Raw genomic sequence first — 17,295 nt, 5'->3', positions numbered from 1 at the left:
CCTTTACATTTGAAAAAAAAAACTTTGTATCCAATATGGCGGATCCAAGATGGCGGCCAAAAATGTATACCCAGTCAAAATGAAGTACTTACTATTAAACAATGATCTAACGTGGTCCGGAGATGATATCTTAAGAAATGTAGAAAAAAGTAGGGGGGGAACTCATTTAAAATTCACCCTGTATATTAGTATGTATTTGTAATCTGATTATAATTAGTTGCTAATTCTTGAGGAAAGCTTCCAATCCCACTCCCCTCCCACTAATACCTAGTCATGTGCAACTCCTGTTTCTGCACAGTCAAAATCCTACCTTAAAGAATATGTGGCTCAATAAAAATTTGTCACAAATAGTCATGAAAATATAAGTTCTTTTCAACCCTTTTCACAATCCTTGTAAATTAGCACAAATTTAAAGGTGTAAATCAAACCTAACGAGACAACAAATCTGATACAAAACAGCGAAGGCAATTAGACCAACTGTTTTTGCATTAACTAATTGGATACTGTACAACACGATACTATTATTCATAATGGCAGTAATCATATCTCGAGTCATATTATCTGTTGCGACTGGTTTCCAAAAATAGGTCAGACTGATATAAATCTCAATGTATCGGTTTTCCACTCCCATTTGTCAGTTGATACATATCTATTAGAGGTGTTCAGCTAATTGCCTGAGTCAATTAGAGCAACGCTACGCTAGTTAGTGTAACAGTGTACTATCTTATGCAGGTACTTTACTCCTCCAGCAGGCGTAGGCAAGGTTCAGGTTTCCTATGATAAAAACTTATCCCTACCATGAAAGTTGACTTCCTGAGCAAAATCTAATTTTTCAATAACAAGAGCAGAGAGCCTGGCAAGATGAATTACTGGATTCACAGCGTCTAAGGGAATACAGACACAAAGTGGTATAAAAGGTTTTTCACTAACCTGAAGTTTTGCAGTTTCTCCTGCACTTTGCTAACGACAGTCTTGCGGGGTTGTTTGGGGCTCTCCTGCAGATCCATGCGGACCATTGCCTTGGCCAGGTGCAAATCTTGCTCATTCATCGCCTGAAACATATTGTATTCATTCTTTAATACATTTTTTGATATTTGTTTTCAAAGACATTCAGCACCTCTTTTAACTTTGAATTCATCTGTTTACATAGGCATTTGCATGCAGTGCTTTGCATGGTTTCCAAACGCTTACCATTGTCACGGAAATGACAGTCCCTAACAAATATATGGATCAATTCATAAATACCAAGGCAAAAATGTGGTTCGGATTCCACTAAAAACTGTAGGTCCCATTAGCTGTATGGGCTAATAATTAACAGCTGTGTCTAAGGAATATGTCGGCCTTAGTCAATAACAAGACTACAAGATCGCGCCACTCATCTTACACTCATCTCGATTCATACTTTGCTTAAAATACCTACTTTGTATGGTCGCCATTTCATTGAAAAGTATTTAAGTATTAAGTATAGGTTTTGAAAAAGCAGAGTCAGAACGGTATTCCCACAACACTGATGTATGCAAGGAACTTATTGAGCAAAGTAAAGAGAAAGATGGTATAGTGAAAGAATAAACTGTGATAAATTGTAAGGGATGACACTGGGGTGTGAACCCATAACATCACTGCCTTGGCTTCACAGTTCATCGTCCTAACAACTCAACATATCTGTTATCAAATGAGTTATGTTGTGTTTGAAAAGTACAGGCATAAAATCTAATATCGGAAGAGGTTAGCTGGTCATAATCTCTCAAAATGAATTGATAAGCTTTCATGTTTTTGGTTGTTTCATGTGATTGTTTGTTAATGGTTGTTTATAGTTGGTTCATGTTGAGTCATCTTGTAATAGGCTAGCCAGGGCCGCCCCGAGAGTAATAGACGCCCGGGGCGAGATCTAAATTTTCGCCCCCTCCCCAAAAAAGGTATTTGGGGGGTTTTTGTCAATAAACCCAACATCCGACATATCGATATCGAATGTTTTGCAAGTATTTTTTATAAACATTACAACTACACTGTACTAAATTACTAAAAACATGGAATTTACGACTCACAACGGGACATCACGAAACGACTAAGAGTTGACGTAAGAGTTTGAGCTTTGAGGTTATAAAAAACTATCACATAAAACCAATAGATGGAGCACGCCTATCTAACTAACATCCAAGTAGCTAAAGCCAGGTCTGCCATCTTACTTTAGGATAGAAGCGCTAGATGCCGATGAAAACAGCACCAAAACTCTTGGTCTTATGTGATCGTTGGTTAGAAACAAGAAAGTGTAGGTGGGGTGTGTGGGTGAATACTCAGTGTGTGTGCCTCGGACTCGCAGTATTGCCAACAAGATAGATGCCAGACATAAAAGTAGTAATAGTACGATTTGTATATTAAATAACGGAATTTATTTTATGAATAAAATGAAAGCTATAGACTGCCTTTTTTTAGAATAGTCATTGTCATTGATTACATGTTTACGAGTTTCCCGTAAAATATTCGTTTGCGGTTTGTCGATAATGTTGTTAAATTAATTACCTACCAAAGCCGTGTTGCCCCCCTGGTCGCGGCGCCCAGGGAGGCTAGCCTACATACTCAGTTGATTGACAACATACATAGGTCTCCTATATTGTGGTAATTGAATCAATCCTGGGGGAAAATAATTAGGTAAATTTTAAGAGTAAATTAAAAGGGTAACCGGAATTTTATCCCACTGGAACTTTACACCCTGGGCAAAGCTTATGTCACTATGACGTAGTAAAGTTTGTTCGCGGGCAGAATTTTACCCCCGCAAATTTGGAAGTCTAATGAAAATAGACAGAGCGTGATTAATTAGATTAGCAATAAAAACTGGAATTTGACCCCCTCTCGATATAGCTAGCGTTTAGACAACTGAAGATCTACAGGCCGGATTTTTACCCCCGGAATTTTACCCCCTGGCCCGATATAGAAATTATATAAATATTAACCACCAGTTGGCCCCAAAAATCGAATCCCGAAACTCAAATATTAAAATTAAAATTCAAAGCCTGTTTGATTAGTTAATGTTACAAATAAATTAAGATAAGCTCCTTAATAATACAATGTTTACTATTAAAATAAACTGAAAGAAGAGAATTAATTAATCATTCTCACTTGTTTCTATATACTAGCCAGGGGGTAAAATTCCGGAGGTAAAAATCCGGGAGTAAAAACCCGGGGCGTAAAATTCCAGGGGTAAAAATCCGGGGGTTAAATTCCGGGGGTAAAAATCCGGGCCATACATTTTGAACTGACCTGATGAAGGGGGAAAAGTCCGGGGGTAAAATTCCGGCCCGTATACTCTAGGTTTATATAATTTGATGTGTTCTGATTAAATTCACAACCGTGAAAATATACGTTTAATTCTGCGTTTAATCCATCGAACTAAAGTCCCCCTCCTGGTAAATTTTTGAACGGCTATTATATTCAAACGAACTTCGATACATGTTTCTAGGGTAATGTAAAGTACTTTTTGGAGATATTTTGAAATTCACCCCCCCCCCCAAATAGAGGTTGCTGGGAGAAACTTAAACATTTTAAATGGTCAACCCCTATCAAGTAGCATATCATTTTAAAGAGCTTTAAAAAAGAAACTTAATGCCGCAAATCCGACTTTCATACGACAAACTTTCAAAAAGTTATGGCAAGAAATTATAGCTACGTTAATTTAACTGGAACTTTACATTCCATCACTTTTATTTTTTTCATGGCTCTAAATGTTAAAATAACCTTTAGTGGGCCTACACGTGACTATGGGTGATGTCAAACACTTTTTAACATGATTTTGAATTTCATGACCCACCCCCAAATAGGGATTGGTATTAAGAAAATTAAAACCTTATCAGCAACCCCTATTTGGGGGTGGATGATCGCATGCCTTTCAACTATCTCTACACTCATGCCTTTTCCTGGATGGATGAAGACGACACTACAATATTCTGTTGGGATGAATTAGTGAGGCATATTTAGTGTTAAGAAAAGTTCAAAAACGTAAAGAAATCAAGACAATGGAGTACTATACAATGGCGTACTACATTATAAAACTCGTAATTTTCTTATCGTATTTGATTTAGGCTAATTAATTTTTTACTCCAATTTAACTTCGATATATTTTTATTTAATTTAATTATTTTTTAAATTTATTACTCCTTATGTCCCACAAACAAACGATAGAGCGAAAATATTCAATGAATTCTAAGGTTTCTTCTTTATTCAAGTTGCTCCAAACAACTACAACACAGAGGGATGCGCTTAGCGCACACAAAAGCGCACAACTATATGGACATACCCATTGACTATATAGTCAATGACATACACTACCTTATGAATAATAGGTAGCCTATAGCCTACAACTTGACAAGAATAATCAAACATAGGCTACATTTTTATTTTTATTTTTACTGTACAAAATAGTTTGTAATAGCTATTCAACTGCTATTCACTTTGGATGTCAAAAATAAATGCTAATTAATGGGATCGGTAAAGTTAGGTTTTGCCTGCACAAAAACAATAAGAAGCTTCTAGTTTTTTACCTTAGTGAACCCCTCATCAGCCGCTGCCGATAGTCATGTCATCACGGCCTGTGTCGAACTATAGGGAGTGTGGAACTATCGGGGTTCTATTGTAGGCCCTTCCTACTTATTTAAGTTATGAAAAATATCTGATAGGCTCGAAGAAAGTTGATTTTAAATTTAAAAAACATTTAACTTTTATTCGAAACACTAGTAATGTACCGGTACCATAATTTACAGGGCAATAAGTTTCTTGAGTCTAAGTTCAATTGTTATTATCTTTCAGAGCTATTTGTGTTCTTATCCGTTACTATATTAGTCCATCCGCCTTCAGAGTTGCAAAGTTCAGGATTTATTTCTGTTTTCATTCCAATAAAACCTTTAGAGTAAGCCTTCTGGCGTAATCTGATGAAAATGTTTAGTTAAAAGAACTTACAAGACACAAATATTTTTTATGCACAGTAGGTAGGCCTAATGCAGATTTTGTGGATTGGTTTACACATCCCCAAAAATTAACTGTTGGGCCTTATTAATTACGTGTTCAATAGCTAAGATAACTTGACTTAAACTTATAATGGTGTGATGCCAATGGCAATCAAAAATTAATTTTACCTAACTTAGGACATGTCAAACTTAAAGATAAAGACCCTGAAGCACTGACTGATTTAGAGTGGACTAAGAATGACTTGAAAGTACCTCCGGGCACTTAGCCTAAGTCAAAATGATTTTCCGATCAGACTATGTAATCGTTTTTAATATTGCATACCTACTAACTTAATACCAAAACTCTGATAAAGTTAATCGCTCAGATAAGTTAGAGTAAGTTTAGCCCATTGGGTTTTGAGTTGTGCAGTTAGTCCTAGCCTTTGGAAATGGAACGTCTTAAGAGGATCAATTTTCTCACTATACAATCGTTTTAAATTCATATTACTCGTTAATTGTTACTAACCTAAACTTAACTCATATTAAGTTATAGCCTACGAACAATGTCTGTTTAAGGGCAGGCTAACTCTATTAGCACTCATCGAACAAATTAATGATCAAGTAGTTAGGTCCTAATGTTGCTTCAATGAAGTTCATGCTGGTGTTGGATCAAATAGCCTATATCTATTGTCTATGAAACTATCGCTATTAAAAAATAGTCTTATATCAGGTACCTAGGAACCTGTATGGTAAGTTAGGTCTAGGCCCTAGAGGCTGAATTAAGTTACTAAGACTTAGATAACACAAACTGACAAAACAAAGGTTTTGGAAGAATCCAATTAACCTCCACAAAAAAACTGTTAGATTCAATAAAATCCATACAATTCAAGATAATCATAATATTAACTAAGCCTATGCATATTGGCCTACATGAACAAAATAACAATTCTAACCTTACCTTATGAGTTAAAAATAGATCAGATGAATAAAAGAAGGTTGCGGTAATATAAAAATACCGCTATTACTAGTGAATATTTTAAAAATAGATAATCGGCAAGAACCTATTATAATTTACACTGACGAAATAAACAGTGTAAGTAAACACAACAACCAACCGAGCAGACAACTCTTACACTAGCTAGATTGTTTTAACAAGAAGGAATGAACCTGTCAGCTGTTTGATATTGAAACCAACACAGTCAGCTGTTTCCTGCAGTAGTACAGTGAGTCTCTCATGGATAGCAGCACTATCTTTATCCTTTTTCACAGTTCCTCCTCAAACCATTAAAAAAATGTAGTTGAGTTTGAGAGAATGAAGTTTTAAAATAATTTATGTTGTATTGAAAAGATCATACAACATTATAAGACTTACTCAACTTATTCTCTTTGAAATATTGATGTTGGAGAATGTTTAACCTCACTATGGCTCTATTATTTAAACCTTCAAACATAAAGACCCCTTCTGGCTTTCTTCAATATGTATTAAATATAAATATATGTAGTAAAATTGGCCCCTTTTAATGATAAACTAGAGGACCCATGCTGCTCCGCAGCTAAAATAAATATAATATCCAAGAAATAATCAAATTCCTGATTTTTGATTTAGCAATACAGTATCTTGAGCTTAACTGATTCAAACGATCAATATATCATATTAAAGCCTATAATTGACTGATTTTTGAGTCTAAATCATATAAAAAACCTGAACAATACTGGAGCTATTGATTTTTAATCATAAAAAAAAAACAATAAACAATTTAAAAACAATAAAAAACAATTTTAATGGTTTTTTATTTCACTGAAGGATCTTAGACCAAAAATATAATAGGATTATATAATTATATAACTGGAGAAATACATCTTAAATTGAAATAAGAAATCTAAAAAGAATCAAATTATGTTTTTGGTCGAGAAATACATTAGGTAAATATATGCCGATGCATGATGGCAAATCTGTGCGTGCATACCTTCAATTTTAGACCTCAATCATGAAAATCGGTCGGGGAGAAGAGCCAATCGAACTCTGAAAAGAGAAACCAAATTCAACTCCCGTAAGAAATACATGGGGAGCAAAGTTCGTTCACGTATAAGCCGAGTAGGATTATAGATAAATATATGCCGATGCTTGATGGCAAATCTATGGGTGCATATACCTTCAATTTGAGACCTCAATCATGAAAATCGGTCGGGGAGAAGAGCCAAACGAACTCTGAAAAGAAAACTCAAATGTTCTTAATATATAAGATTAATTATTTAATTGGTACAAGCAATGCTTTTAAACAACAGATCTAGGTTGGTTAGATAGTAACAAAACAAGGGCAATGAATCTTAGGGAAAAGTATAATGTGTACCAGTACGTATAAATGTGTACACAATAGTAACAATGCAGAAGTAGAATACATACAAATTTATTGAGCTAAATAAACCGTTGTAGAATGGTTGTAGGCATTCACACTCTGCTTTTTCCAAAGAGCCAACCTACATATTGTTTAATTGACCCATATTTTTCAGTGACAATGGTGGGGGTTCCCACACTGGAAAATGTTTGACTACACCACTGTACATAATACATAATATTTCATATTTCCTTGTCAGTCATTGCACTGCAACTGATAGGTCCCAAACACCCCCGCCGCAGCAAACCTGTCGACTAATAATAGGTTTAACGAGTACCTATAGGTTTGCTGCTACAAAAAAGGAAACTAATAAAGTGTGTTTTTAGTAAAAGATTAATAGTTTGATCTTGGTTAAGTTATAAAAACTGAAGTTCAAATTCACAGAACACTCAAAAACATAACAAAAAAGTATATTGTACCTTATATCTTGATGCAAACAATGTATATGGCAGGGCAATGTCTCAGAGGATACCTTGTGTGTTCTTGCAAACAATTTATATGGCAAGGCAATGTCTCAGAGGATACCTTGTGTGTTCTTGCAAACAATTTATATGGCAAGGCAATGTCTCAGAGGATACCTTGTGTGTTCTTGCAAACAGTTTATATGGCAAGGCAATGTCTCAGAGGATACCTTCTGTGATCTTGCAAACAGTTTTATATGGCAAAGCAATGTCTCAGAGGATACCTTGTGTGTTCTTGCAAAATATTTATATGGCAAGGCAATGTCTCAGAGGATACCTTGTGTGTTCTTGCAAACAATTTATATGGCAAGGCAATGTCTCAGAGGATACCTTGTGTGTTCTTGCAAACAATTTATGTGGCAAGGCAACGTCTCAGTAGCCTTACAGTCATGATACAAGTCCAAATATTCAAAATAAATAGTCTATCCGAAAAAGTCGTATATTTCACGGATAGTGTCGGATATCAAATTTGGGCTCGGTTCGGATACGGATATCCGAATCTGACCGGATTTTTTGGATATCTGCACACCTCTAATCGCATTATTCATTTTGCATCAGAAAAAAGTGTTGATTTCTATTAACATTCACAATTTGCTGCACGGTCCCCACATACTTTTTAAATTGAACAATAAACAATTTATAAAGGACAAAACGCCATGTACGTAAGCCAAACTAAACTAAGCTAAAAATGTTCTTCAGCTGATCTTTGAGAGGGTTCCACCCGCCGGCTGGTTACCACGTATATATTACCAATAATATATTTTACAAACTTTAATTTGTTTTTTTTTTTTTTTTTAAATGATGGTCCTACAAAAAAGAACCTTGTGGCATTAAGTGTTTATCGAGTTGTAATAAACTGTAAAATATTCACAAAGATCCAAACTATACCCTGGATGAACTGAAACTTTCTAATTGTCTCTTTAAGTATTTACAATATGATTTTGAAAATCCTTAAATTAGTCTTTTTCATATGTGATTTTCGATTCTAAATAATAGTTTAACAATAACTTACACCCATCCATTGCAAGCTCTGATATGTTAAGACCTCAAAAAGCACACATTCTTTGGAAACAAATTAGTTTTAGAGTGCTGAGAGCTTGTACCGTAGAGGCATGTTAGCCGCCATCTTGAATTAACGGTAGAACCCTCCTCTTAAAGACGATAAATCTGTAAGGAGCATCTTTATTCTGTGATATAATGTAGGGGTTGATGTGGTTCACTTTAATAAGGAATCAATAAAATAACTTTTCAAATGAAAAATTTATTTATCACAGTACATAGATACTTTGAAGATAAAACCAGACATAAACTATAGAACACATTAAACGAAACAAAATAAAAGAATAGCCTTCAAACACAACAACCTGAAATAATATTTATAGCATATCAGAAAATAACCTATTCCAGTACAGTAAAATTACTTAATATTTAACCACTTATTCTTTGGGATGTATAATTAAGGAAATAGCTTGATAACAATAATTCTAAATGTTTGAATGGTTCTCAAACACATTAAAGCTGAAATTGGAATAAAAATTCAGCTCTTGTAACACAAAGTATAAATAGACAGTTGTTGAAAAATTAAATACTAAACTCTGATGGTAATTATAAATAAATAAATTTAGGAAATACTTTAAAATCAATACAATAAATTATAATAACTTTAACAGTCAAAATTACATACTGAACATCATGATATTTTGATTAAATAAAAAACTACTAAAGTAGGTACATTTATAAAATAATTCTTCAAAATACACAATTATTTTGAGCTAGGCCCTATGCCATTAATATACTAAACATTAACAGTTAGAGTTAGTAAAAAATTGTAAACAACTATATTATAACATAAGAGATTCAAATTGAGCTCATCACTTGGTTAATTTACATGATTGGTTAACAATTTTAAAACGACAACGATGTATCTATTAAGTGTAGTTTTTTTTATATTTATTGTGTGGCTATATTACTATTACTGGTATTTCTGAAGCCATTTGGTTATGCAAGCATGTGAGCCAAAGCAATGGCTTAACTTAAAACGTAGCCACATTTACCTGCTCATTTGTAATGGATGATTATTTTCAGATGATTGAAAAAAAATACAAATTTTCTATCAAAGCTGTTTGTGGTGTGCTTTATCAGAACTGTTCAAAAGCATGTTATTTTTACACGGCAATTTATTAATCTTCAGCAAAGTAATATTTGTACTAATCTATACACATTTTATTGTAAATTTTCAACATGTGTTGGTAATGAAAAATTGAACAAAAATTGGTTAAAGATTAATTTCGCTGTAAAGGAGATCTTAAAAGCCCCTTAAGTACACACTGATATTTGTCCACTATTATCAAACAACTAGATTGTTGACAGTGTTTTACCATTTAGTGATTAATTAGCTACTGATTAATGCTTTCAAATGTTTGAAAGTATAAAACGGTTTACAGAAGTCAAAGGATCACTAAATGTCTTAAAAAAACTAAAATTATTAATAAGTATAAAAATTAACAATAAAAATTTATTGATAATTAATTAAATATAAAATGAATGAAAGAAAACGTTAACACTGGGGTCAAGCTCCTGGAATTGAATTTGGTTTACAGTATTTATAATTTCCAGAAGACAATTTATATTATATTATGATAGGTGATATATTAACTTATTTATAAATAGTCAGTCTTTAACAGCTTAAATTAGACTTTAAAACGCTAGAGTGTCAATGATAAGTAATATTAAGAATGCTACACTTAGAATACAATCAAATGTGGTTAATTACTTTAAAACACATAGATTAAATTTTAAAACCTCTAATTATATTGAAATGTTTAACAAATAACAGATTCTAAACACTGGGTAAAAACTTATCGTTGTTCAACAAAAAAATTCAATGATTAATTGATTAGTTTAATACTTCTTTAAAAACCAATACATTTTCTTTGATTTCATAACATAAAATATCTTTAATAATACTAAAAAAACATTAAAACATTAGTATATTTAACAATAAACTTTTTGTTGGATTTATTAAAACCCAAAATAAAACTTAAAGGTATCCTTGAGTAAATGGAAATTCATAGTCTAGGTACAAAAAATCATTACCCATAAGGCTATTAAAACAGCCAAACACACCCTACAGGTTAACCAGATATAAAAATGAGCAAGTAATTCCTACTAAAGAATAATACAGTTAACCTATATAAGTACTTCTGATAATACTTTTTTGAGTAACTCTACCATACCCTGTGTGACAAAGCTCATAAGGATGTTCACTTGCGATAGTAGTGAGGGTTGTAGTGAGGACGGCCTCTGATTGGTCGGCCGGGGAAGCCGTTCTGATGGTTCATATGCATCGGCCAGGGAGGCATCGGAGTTTCCCAAAGTTTGCACAAAGCTTCCCCAACACTGGGGTCAAGCTCCTGGAATTGAATTTGGTTTATAGTATTTATAATTTCCAGAAGCCAATTTACACACTGAGGCCAACAAAAGGTTCAAGCTAAAAAATACAGAGCAAAACCTTAACGTTTATATTTTCTTACCACACTATAATTAATGCACTCAATCAACATAATTAAAAGTAGAATAAAAATTATAATACATTTTGTAATCACATGTTTAATGTCAACAAAACTGACGTTTTTCAATCCCAATGCATTTGAAATGGAAGATATTTTTTGTCATTTCTCATTTTCTGGAAGATTTGGACATAATCTGCTATTTTTAACCTTTAATTTGAGCCCTCTCCCATCATCCTTTTTTCCACTGCCAGAGCCAGTATTGGGAAAGGCCCCGCCTGGAGGCTCAACATTTCGTAGGACTACTGTCGGTGGACACGGTCATACCGATGATGACGGAGGGTGAGGACAATTAGACCTGTGTGTCACATTACATCCGGAGTATTCTCCGTGCCAAGAAGCTCGACCTTGACCGGGATGTGGTGTAGGTCATAAAGAATCTAAATGCCAGAAACGGTGCGAACCCTGAGGGCTTAGGTCACATGTTGGCCTGACTTGAAGTAATGTGACAAACAATTCCAGGTCTGTGTCCAACGGAGTAGATGGGGGTTTTTGAGTTGTCTGATAAATTCACGAGTCTCACACTACAGGCTGGCTACCTGTGTGCGTAAAAGCATTTTCCCTCCTCTCCTTAAAACTCCCTGTCAAACTCCAACAAATTTTCATTTAAAAACATTGCTTACAGAATTAATAACATCGATTTTAAATAATCATGTGAAACCCCAGTTTTTATTTAGTTCAACCTGAAGCATCCACTTCAATTCCAAAACATACATAAACAGTTCTAAAAAATTAAATATATTACACTGAAATATCTTGACCACAACACAAATATTTGCAATGTTGCATGTGAGTACTACATTAAAAGAGATGGATTTTAAGAGCCTTTACTCAAATTACTTTTCATACTTGACAGTATAAATTTAAAAAATTTCATCAAAAAGTATCAACAAAAACTCAAATCATTAACTGACTCAGAGGCTAAACAAGCTTAGTATAAAACCTTTAAAACTATATTTTTCATAATCAAAGCAAACAAGATTACTTTTTCTTATTCTGCTCCCCCTCGCTGTTGTGAAGTACGTAACTAGTAATCAAATCTGGATTATGTTAAGCATCCTCCAAATGTATATAATACAAGTCAATTGACATATAAGTTAAAATTCATCTCCCAAGGAGAAGAACACAAACTTCTTGAGGCAATGAGAAGTGAGTTCCCTTCTACAATAAGTCAGAAAAAATATCTCAAAAATTGACACACAACATACCTGGCCGTCCCGAATGTTTTGCAGTTTGTTGTCGTTGTAAGAGCAGATGTGGCGAGCGTTGTTGTGGGATATATTGCCTTGTTTGATCCACTCCACCGGCAGCACCACGTTCAGCCCAGCGCCTTGCTCAGGGAAACTATCTGCAGCCTCGTACTTGTCTCCTCTCAGCTTGGCGTAACCTTGGAAGTGTTGCGTGTGTTGCAGCGAGAACACTAGAATCACTGTCTTCCCAGCCTGTCAAAAATGATATGACTTTGTTGGATTCAACTGTTTGTACTTTGTGTGTTGGTTATTTTACTAGAACTTTTCAGCAATTCTAGCCAGTAAGGGTGTCTTCTAAAATTTTGTTTACTTACTTATGTGGAAACAAAACACAAATATACAAAAATTTGTCCTGCCTAAGCAAGTTTGAGTTTCACACAATTGGACAGTGATTAAAATTGAGGTTTAATAATGTATTGAGCAAGAATGTGATTAAATTAGGTAGGTCGTTTTACGATCAATTATGATAATAATTGCATTGAAAAATCAAAACTCAAATCCAACCTAATCTAATTGTATACAATTATGTCTCCAGTTACCTATGTTTGTTACCCTAATATGGAAATACTGTATACTGTATGATACCAATAAATTTATAAAATTAAGATAATAATGTCCAACATGTAAAAAAAAATCAAGGGCTCAAACTATGTTCTGCTACTATTTTGGAGGTTAAAAAGCCTCTAAAATAGTATTCGTAAACTTTCCTACATAAAAAAGAATTGAGAATTAGAATTACATTATTATTATTAAAGAAATAATAGGAGCAATTTTAAATAACACACTATTCCCTGGGATTGCCAGTTTATTCAATAACAATGAATACTACCTACTTTTAACCCTTCCCGGAAGGCCTATAAATATGTATGGACAGCAAAATAAATATTAAAAAAAAACTAAAACTAAAAATATCTTGTTTAAATCTGTTATTTATAGAATGTTGTAAATAGTTGACCTATGCAGCTGCTTGGCCTCACATTTAAGAGTTAAAAAATCTACATTTTGCAAAAACTCCTTGACTGAATACAAAGCACAACTTTTAAGCCAATCTGATAATTTTGACGTATACAATTGAATGTTTTCCTGATTTCTATAATATATTGAAAGTTTATTAAATAGTTTTATTTGCAAATATATATAACTTTTGATCACTCTTGTTAGCCTGGCTTGAGGAATATATAAGTCTTTTGATTGTCTGGTGATATACCCGTGGATTGAGTTGCAAGGAACAAATATATTTATATTCTCTTAAACGGAAACCAAATTGTTAAAAATGAAAATATTAGAGTGTCATGATTCTATTTTCAGCAAAAGATGTTTTGCAACTAACCCTATCTGGAATTTCAAACATAATTCTGAGAGCCTTCTTTTGCCATGTAAAGACCCGGTGAACTCCTGAACTATTACCCCACAGTATACAGTAGAACCTCGGTTAACCGAGGTAATTGGGACCGAGGGTACCTCGGATACGGCGAACCTCGGATAACACGGAACGTAACCTAAAAATCGTTACCGGGGCTAAAAATAGCTCAAGATATACTAAAACATGAACAAAAGTTATTAACTGAACTGTTGTTTAGTTTATTAGTACAAGAAATGTTATTAGTACGCAATAAAACGTGAGAGGAAACGGTAACACTCACAATACTAAACACTGTTTTAATTAGGGATGGACGGGTCCCGAAATTTCGGGAATTTTTCGGGAAAAAAATATTCCCGATTATCGGGACGGGATTACCTTTGATTCGGGAATTTTTCGGGACGGGATTTGGTCCGATCGTCGGCGATTTTGCCGTTCGCGAGTGCCGATGACGCCGCTATTGCGAGCGATAGGTCCGCGAACGCAGGAGACGAAGTCATTTCGACAATTGCGCCGTGGCCGCGGAGTCATAACGACGATCATGCCGTGATGGCGAGTCATACCGACGATCACCCCATGACCGCGGAGTCATACCGACGATCGCGCCGTGACCGCGGAGTCATGCCGACAATCGTGCTGTGACTGCGAGTCATACCGACGATCACCCCGTGACCACGGAGTTATACCGACGATAGCGCCGTGACCGCGGAGTCATACCGACGATCGTGCCGTGATCGCGAGTCATACCGACGATCGTGCCGTGATCGCGAGTCATACCGACGATCACCCCGTGACCGCGGAGTCATACCGACGATCGCAACGAGACCGCGGAGACATACCGACGATCGTGCCGTGATCGCGAGTCATACCGACGATCGTGCCGTGATCGCGAGTCATACCGACGATCACCCCGTGACCGCGGAGTCATACCGACGATCGCGCCGTGACCGCGGAGTCATGCCGACAATCGTGCTGTGACCGCGAGTCATACCGACGATCACCCCGTGACAGCGGAGTTATACCGACGATCGCGCCGTGACCGCGGAGTCATGCCGACGATCGCGCCGTGACCGCGGAGTCATGCCGACGATCACGCCGTGACCGCGGAGTCATGCCGACGATCGCGCCGTGACCGCGGAGTCATGCCGACGATCGCGCCGTGACCGCGGAGTCATGCCGACGATCGTGCTGTGATTGCGAGTCATACCGACGATCATGCCGTGACCGCGAGTCATACCGACGATCACCCCGTGACCGTGGAGTCATACCGACGATGACGCCGTGACCACAGAGTCATACCGACAATCACGCCGTGACCGCGGAGTCATACCGACGATCGCGCCGTGACCGTGAGTCATACCGACGATGACGCCGTGACCGCGGAGTCATACGGACGATGACGCCGTGACCGCGGAGTCATACCGACAATCACGCCGTGACCGCGGAGTCATACCGACGATCGCGCCGTGACCGTGAGTCATACCGACGATCATGGCGTGACCGCGAGTCATACCGACGATCACCCCGTTACCACGAGTCATTCCGACGATCACCCTGTGACCGCGGTCATTTTGACGATCGCACCGTGACCGCCAGTCATTTCGACCACGAGTCACAAGTTTCTATAGATACCTGTAAATTGTTACCCATTTTTTGGTTTTTTTATAAATCAGTGCCACAAACGGTAAAAATTGATGTTGTATGTCTTTTTTGGTAACTGCAATACTCAAAGACATTCTTTTTATGCACAGAAAAAAATCCCGTCCCGTCCCGTCCCGAAAATCGGGAAGGAAATAAAAATCCCGTCCCGTCCCGTCCCGAACTAAAAATTCAATCCCGTCCATCCCTAGTTTTAATATAACACTCAATTTATTGCACAACTGAATACGTATGATATAGGCTACACAATGTACAGAAGTTTAGTTACAGTACAGTATTCCTGTTTGCAAAATTAAATCAAAGAAATTAAAATTAATTTACTGTACATTGTACAAAAATAAACAAAGTAAGCTAATCTTTTTTCCCAATGAAATCAGTTATTGTTTTTTGACTTAGATTAGAGGATCTTAGGCTAGCCGCCCTGTTGCGCCAGCGTCGCAGCCAAACTAAATCGTTTGTTGTTGCGGTTTCTTGTTGTTCAATGTATGCCAGTCACTGAGCTAAAATTATAACTGGAGGTAGCACTGTCATTGCAGAAGTCTGTCAAAAGCGTGTCGCTGATTTTGTTAGGTTGGTATAGCAGCAGGTTTTTTCATCCAATAACATGGCTTCTATAACTAGGTTTCCATAGCAGTGAGTTTTTTCATCCAATAACATGGCTTCATTTTAACTCACACCTCATGCAAACATGGCGGCTGGCGACACGCATCTTTGACATTCAGTGCTACCTCCAGTTAGAATTATAGCTCAGTGATGCCAGTGCTCCCTCGATCATTCTTAGACCTTCTGTATGTGATATTTTCTCAGTCGCCCCATCAGATTCATCGCTGTAAAAAAAACTTTTGTCGAATCGGGGTGGTGGGGAGAGCGAGTGGCTCAGTCGCGTCTCGGCATTGAAACAGTTCGCATTGGTCCGGCGGCGAGCGGTGTCGGGTTACAACACCTGCAGCTGCTCTGGCGAGCGGTGTCGGGTGACAGTGCCGTATGCATTCGGCAAAGATAAGCGCTAAGCTACGCAAATATTTGGCCGAGGAAACACAACAGTTGCCAACATTTTACTGTACAGTAGTTTTAACGCATTGCAGGCTAGCGTGCGTATTGCGATAAAAGGAGCACCCAAACGCTCATTACTGTACGTAGTTTGTGCGTGTTTCTTTTGCTTTTTAAATAAAAAAAATCGTTCGAGGACGGCCTCGGTTAACCCGGAGTCTCGGTTAAGCGAGGCTCGGTTAACCGAGGTTCTACTGTATTGCCATACAGAAAGTGTGAGTGAAATAAACTGTGGTAAACAATTAAAAGTGTTGGTTTAGAAACACAATTTTTAAGTTTTCTTATCAAACAACATACTCTTGACAATTTTGAAATTATATTATTGATATGTATTTCCCAAGTGAGTTTAGAGTCTATGGATATTCCAAAAAAATTCTGTTTTATCATGATTAATTTCAAGAAAATTACATTATTATATAGCTTTGAGAGTTTTACCTGTCACTAAAAGGCTTGTTTCGTCTGCATATAGGCAATCTTTGCTCTCTGTTCCTGAAATGAACCTAGGTAACCCCTTTATATAGCACAAAAAAAGAAAATAGATGTCTTAATAATCCACGGAGGCAAAATAGATAGGCAGATGTATCCGCCTACCGTCCTCTATGCACAAAATGCT

The 17,295-nt window shown here is 36.4% G+C and overlaps 3 protein-coding genes across 9 annotated transcripts in view; 1 reads left to right on the top strand and 2 right to left on the bottom strand.

The window, feature by feature from the left end:
- Positions 1–6,080, bottom strand: part of LOC128988365 (NAD kinase-like) — a 103,815-nt gene extending 97,735 nt beyond the window's left edge. For 4 of the 6 annotated variants that reach the window (XM_054409588.1, XM_054409592.1, XM_054409593.1 and 1 more), the window contains exons 1-2: positions 5,896–6,079; positions 931–1,052 (exon numbers count right to left, since the gene is read on the bottom strand). In XM_054409588.1, coding sequence (XP_054265563.1) covers positions 931–1,049 — 119 coding nt within the window. In that variant the 5' untranslated portion in view covers positions 1,050–1,052; positions 5,896–6,079. Of the gene's footprint in view, positions 1–930; positions 1,053–5,895 lie in introns of all 6 variants that reach the window. The other 2 variants (XM_054409589.1, XM_054409590.1) reach the window with 2 other exon arrangements.
- The window catches only part of LOC128988369 (SUMO-activating enzyme subunit 1), a 162,603-nt gene that overhangs the window by 16,000 nt on the left and 129,308 nt on the right, over positions 1–17,295 (top strand). The window lies entirely within an intron of this gene.
- The window catches only part of LOC128988363 (3'-5' RNA helicase YTHDC2-like), a 43,745-nt gene continuing 36,858 nt past the window's right edge, over positions 10,409–17,295 (bottom strand). For both annotated transcript variants that reach the window (XM_054409586.1, XM_054409587.1), the window contains exons 25-26: positions 12,572–12,805; positions 10,409–11,207 (exon numbers count right to left, since the gene is read on the bottom strand). In XM_054409586.1, coding sequence (XP_054265561.1) covers positions 11,058–11,207; positions 12,572–12,805 — 384 coding nt within the window. In that variant the 3' untranslated portion in view covers positions 10,409–11,057. The remainder of the gene's footprint in view (positions 11,208–12,571; positions 12,806–17,295) is intronic.

This window comes from Macrosteles quadrilineatus, unplaced genomic scaffold (genome assembly GCF_028750875.1).
Source record: "Macrosteles quadrilineatus isolate MER2022 unplaced genomic scaffold, UCM_ALF_1.0 Scaffold_3__2_contigs__length_128488019, whole genome shotgun sequence".
Lineage (NCBI taxonomy): Eukaryota > Metazoa > Arthropoda > Insecta > Hemiptera > Cicadellidae > Macrosteles > Macrosteles quadrilineatus.
The sequence above is the reverse complement of the archived record's forward strand: the minus strand, read 5'-3'. Positions and strand labels throughout refer to the sequence as shown.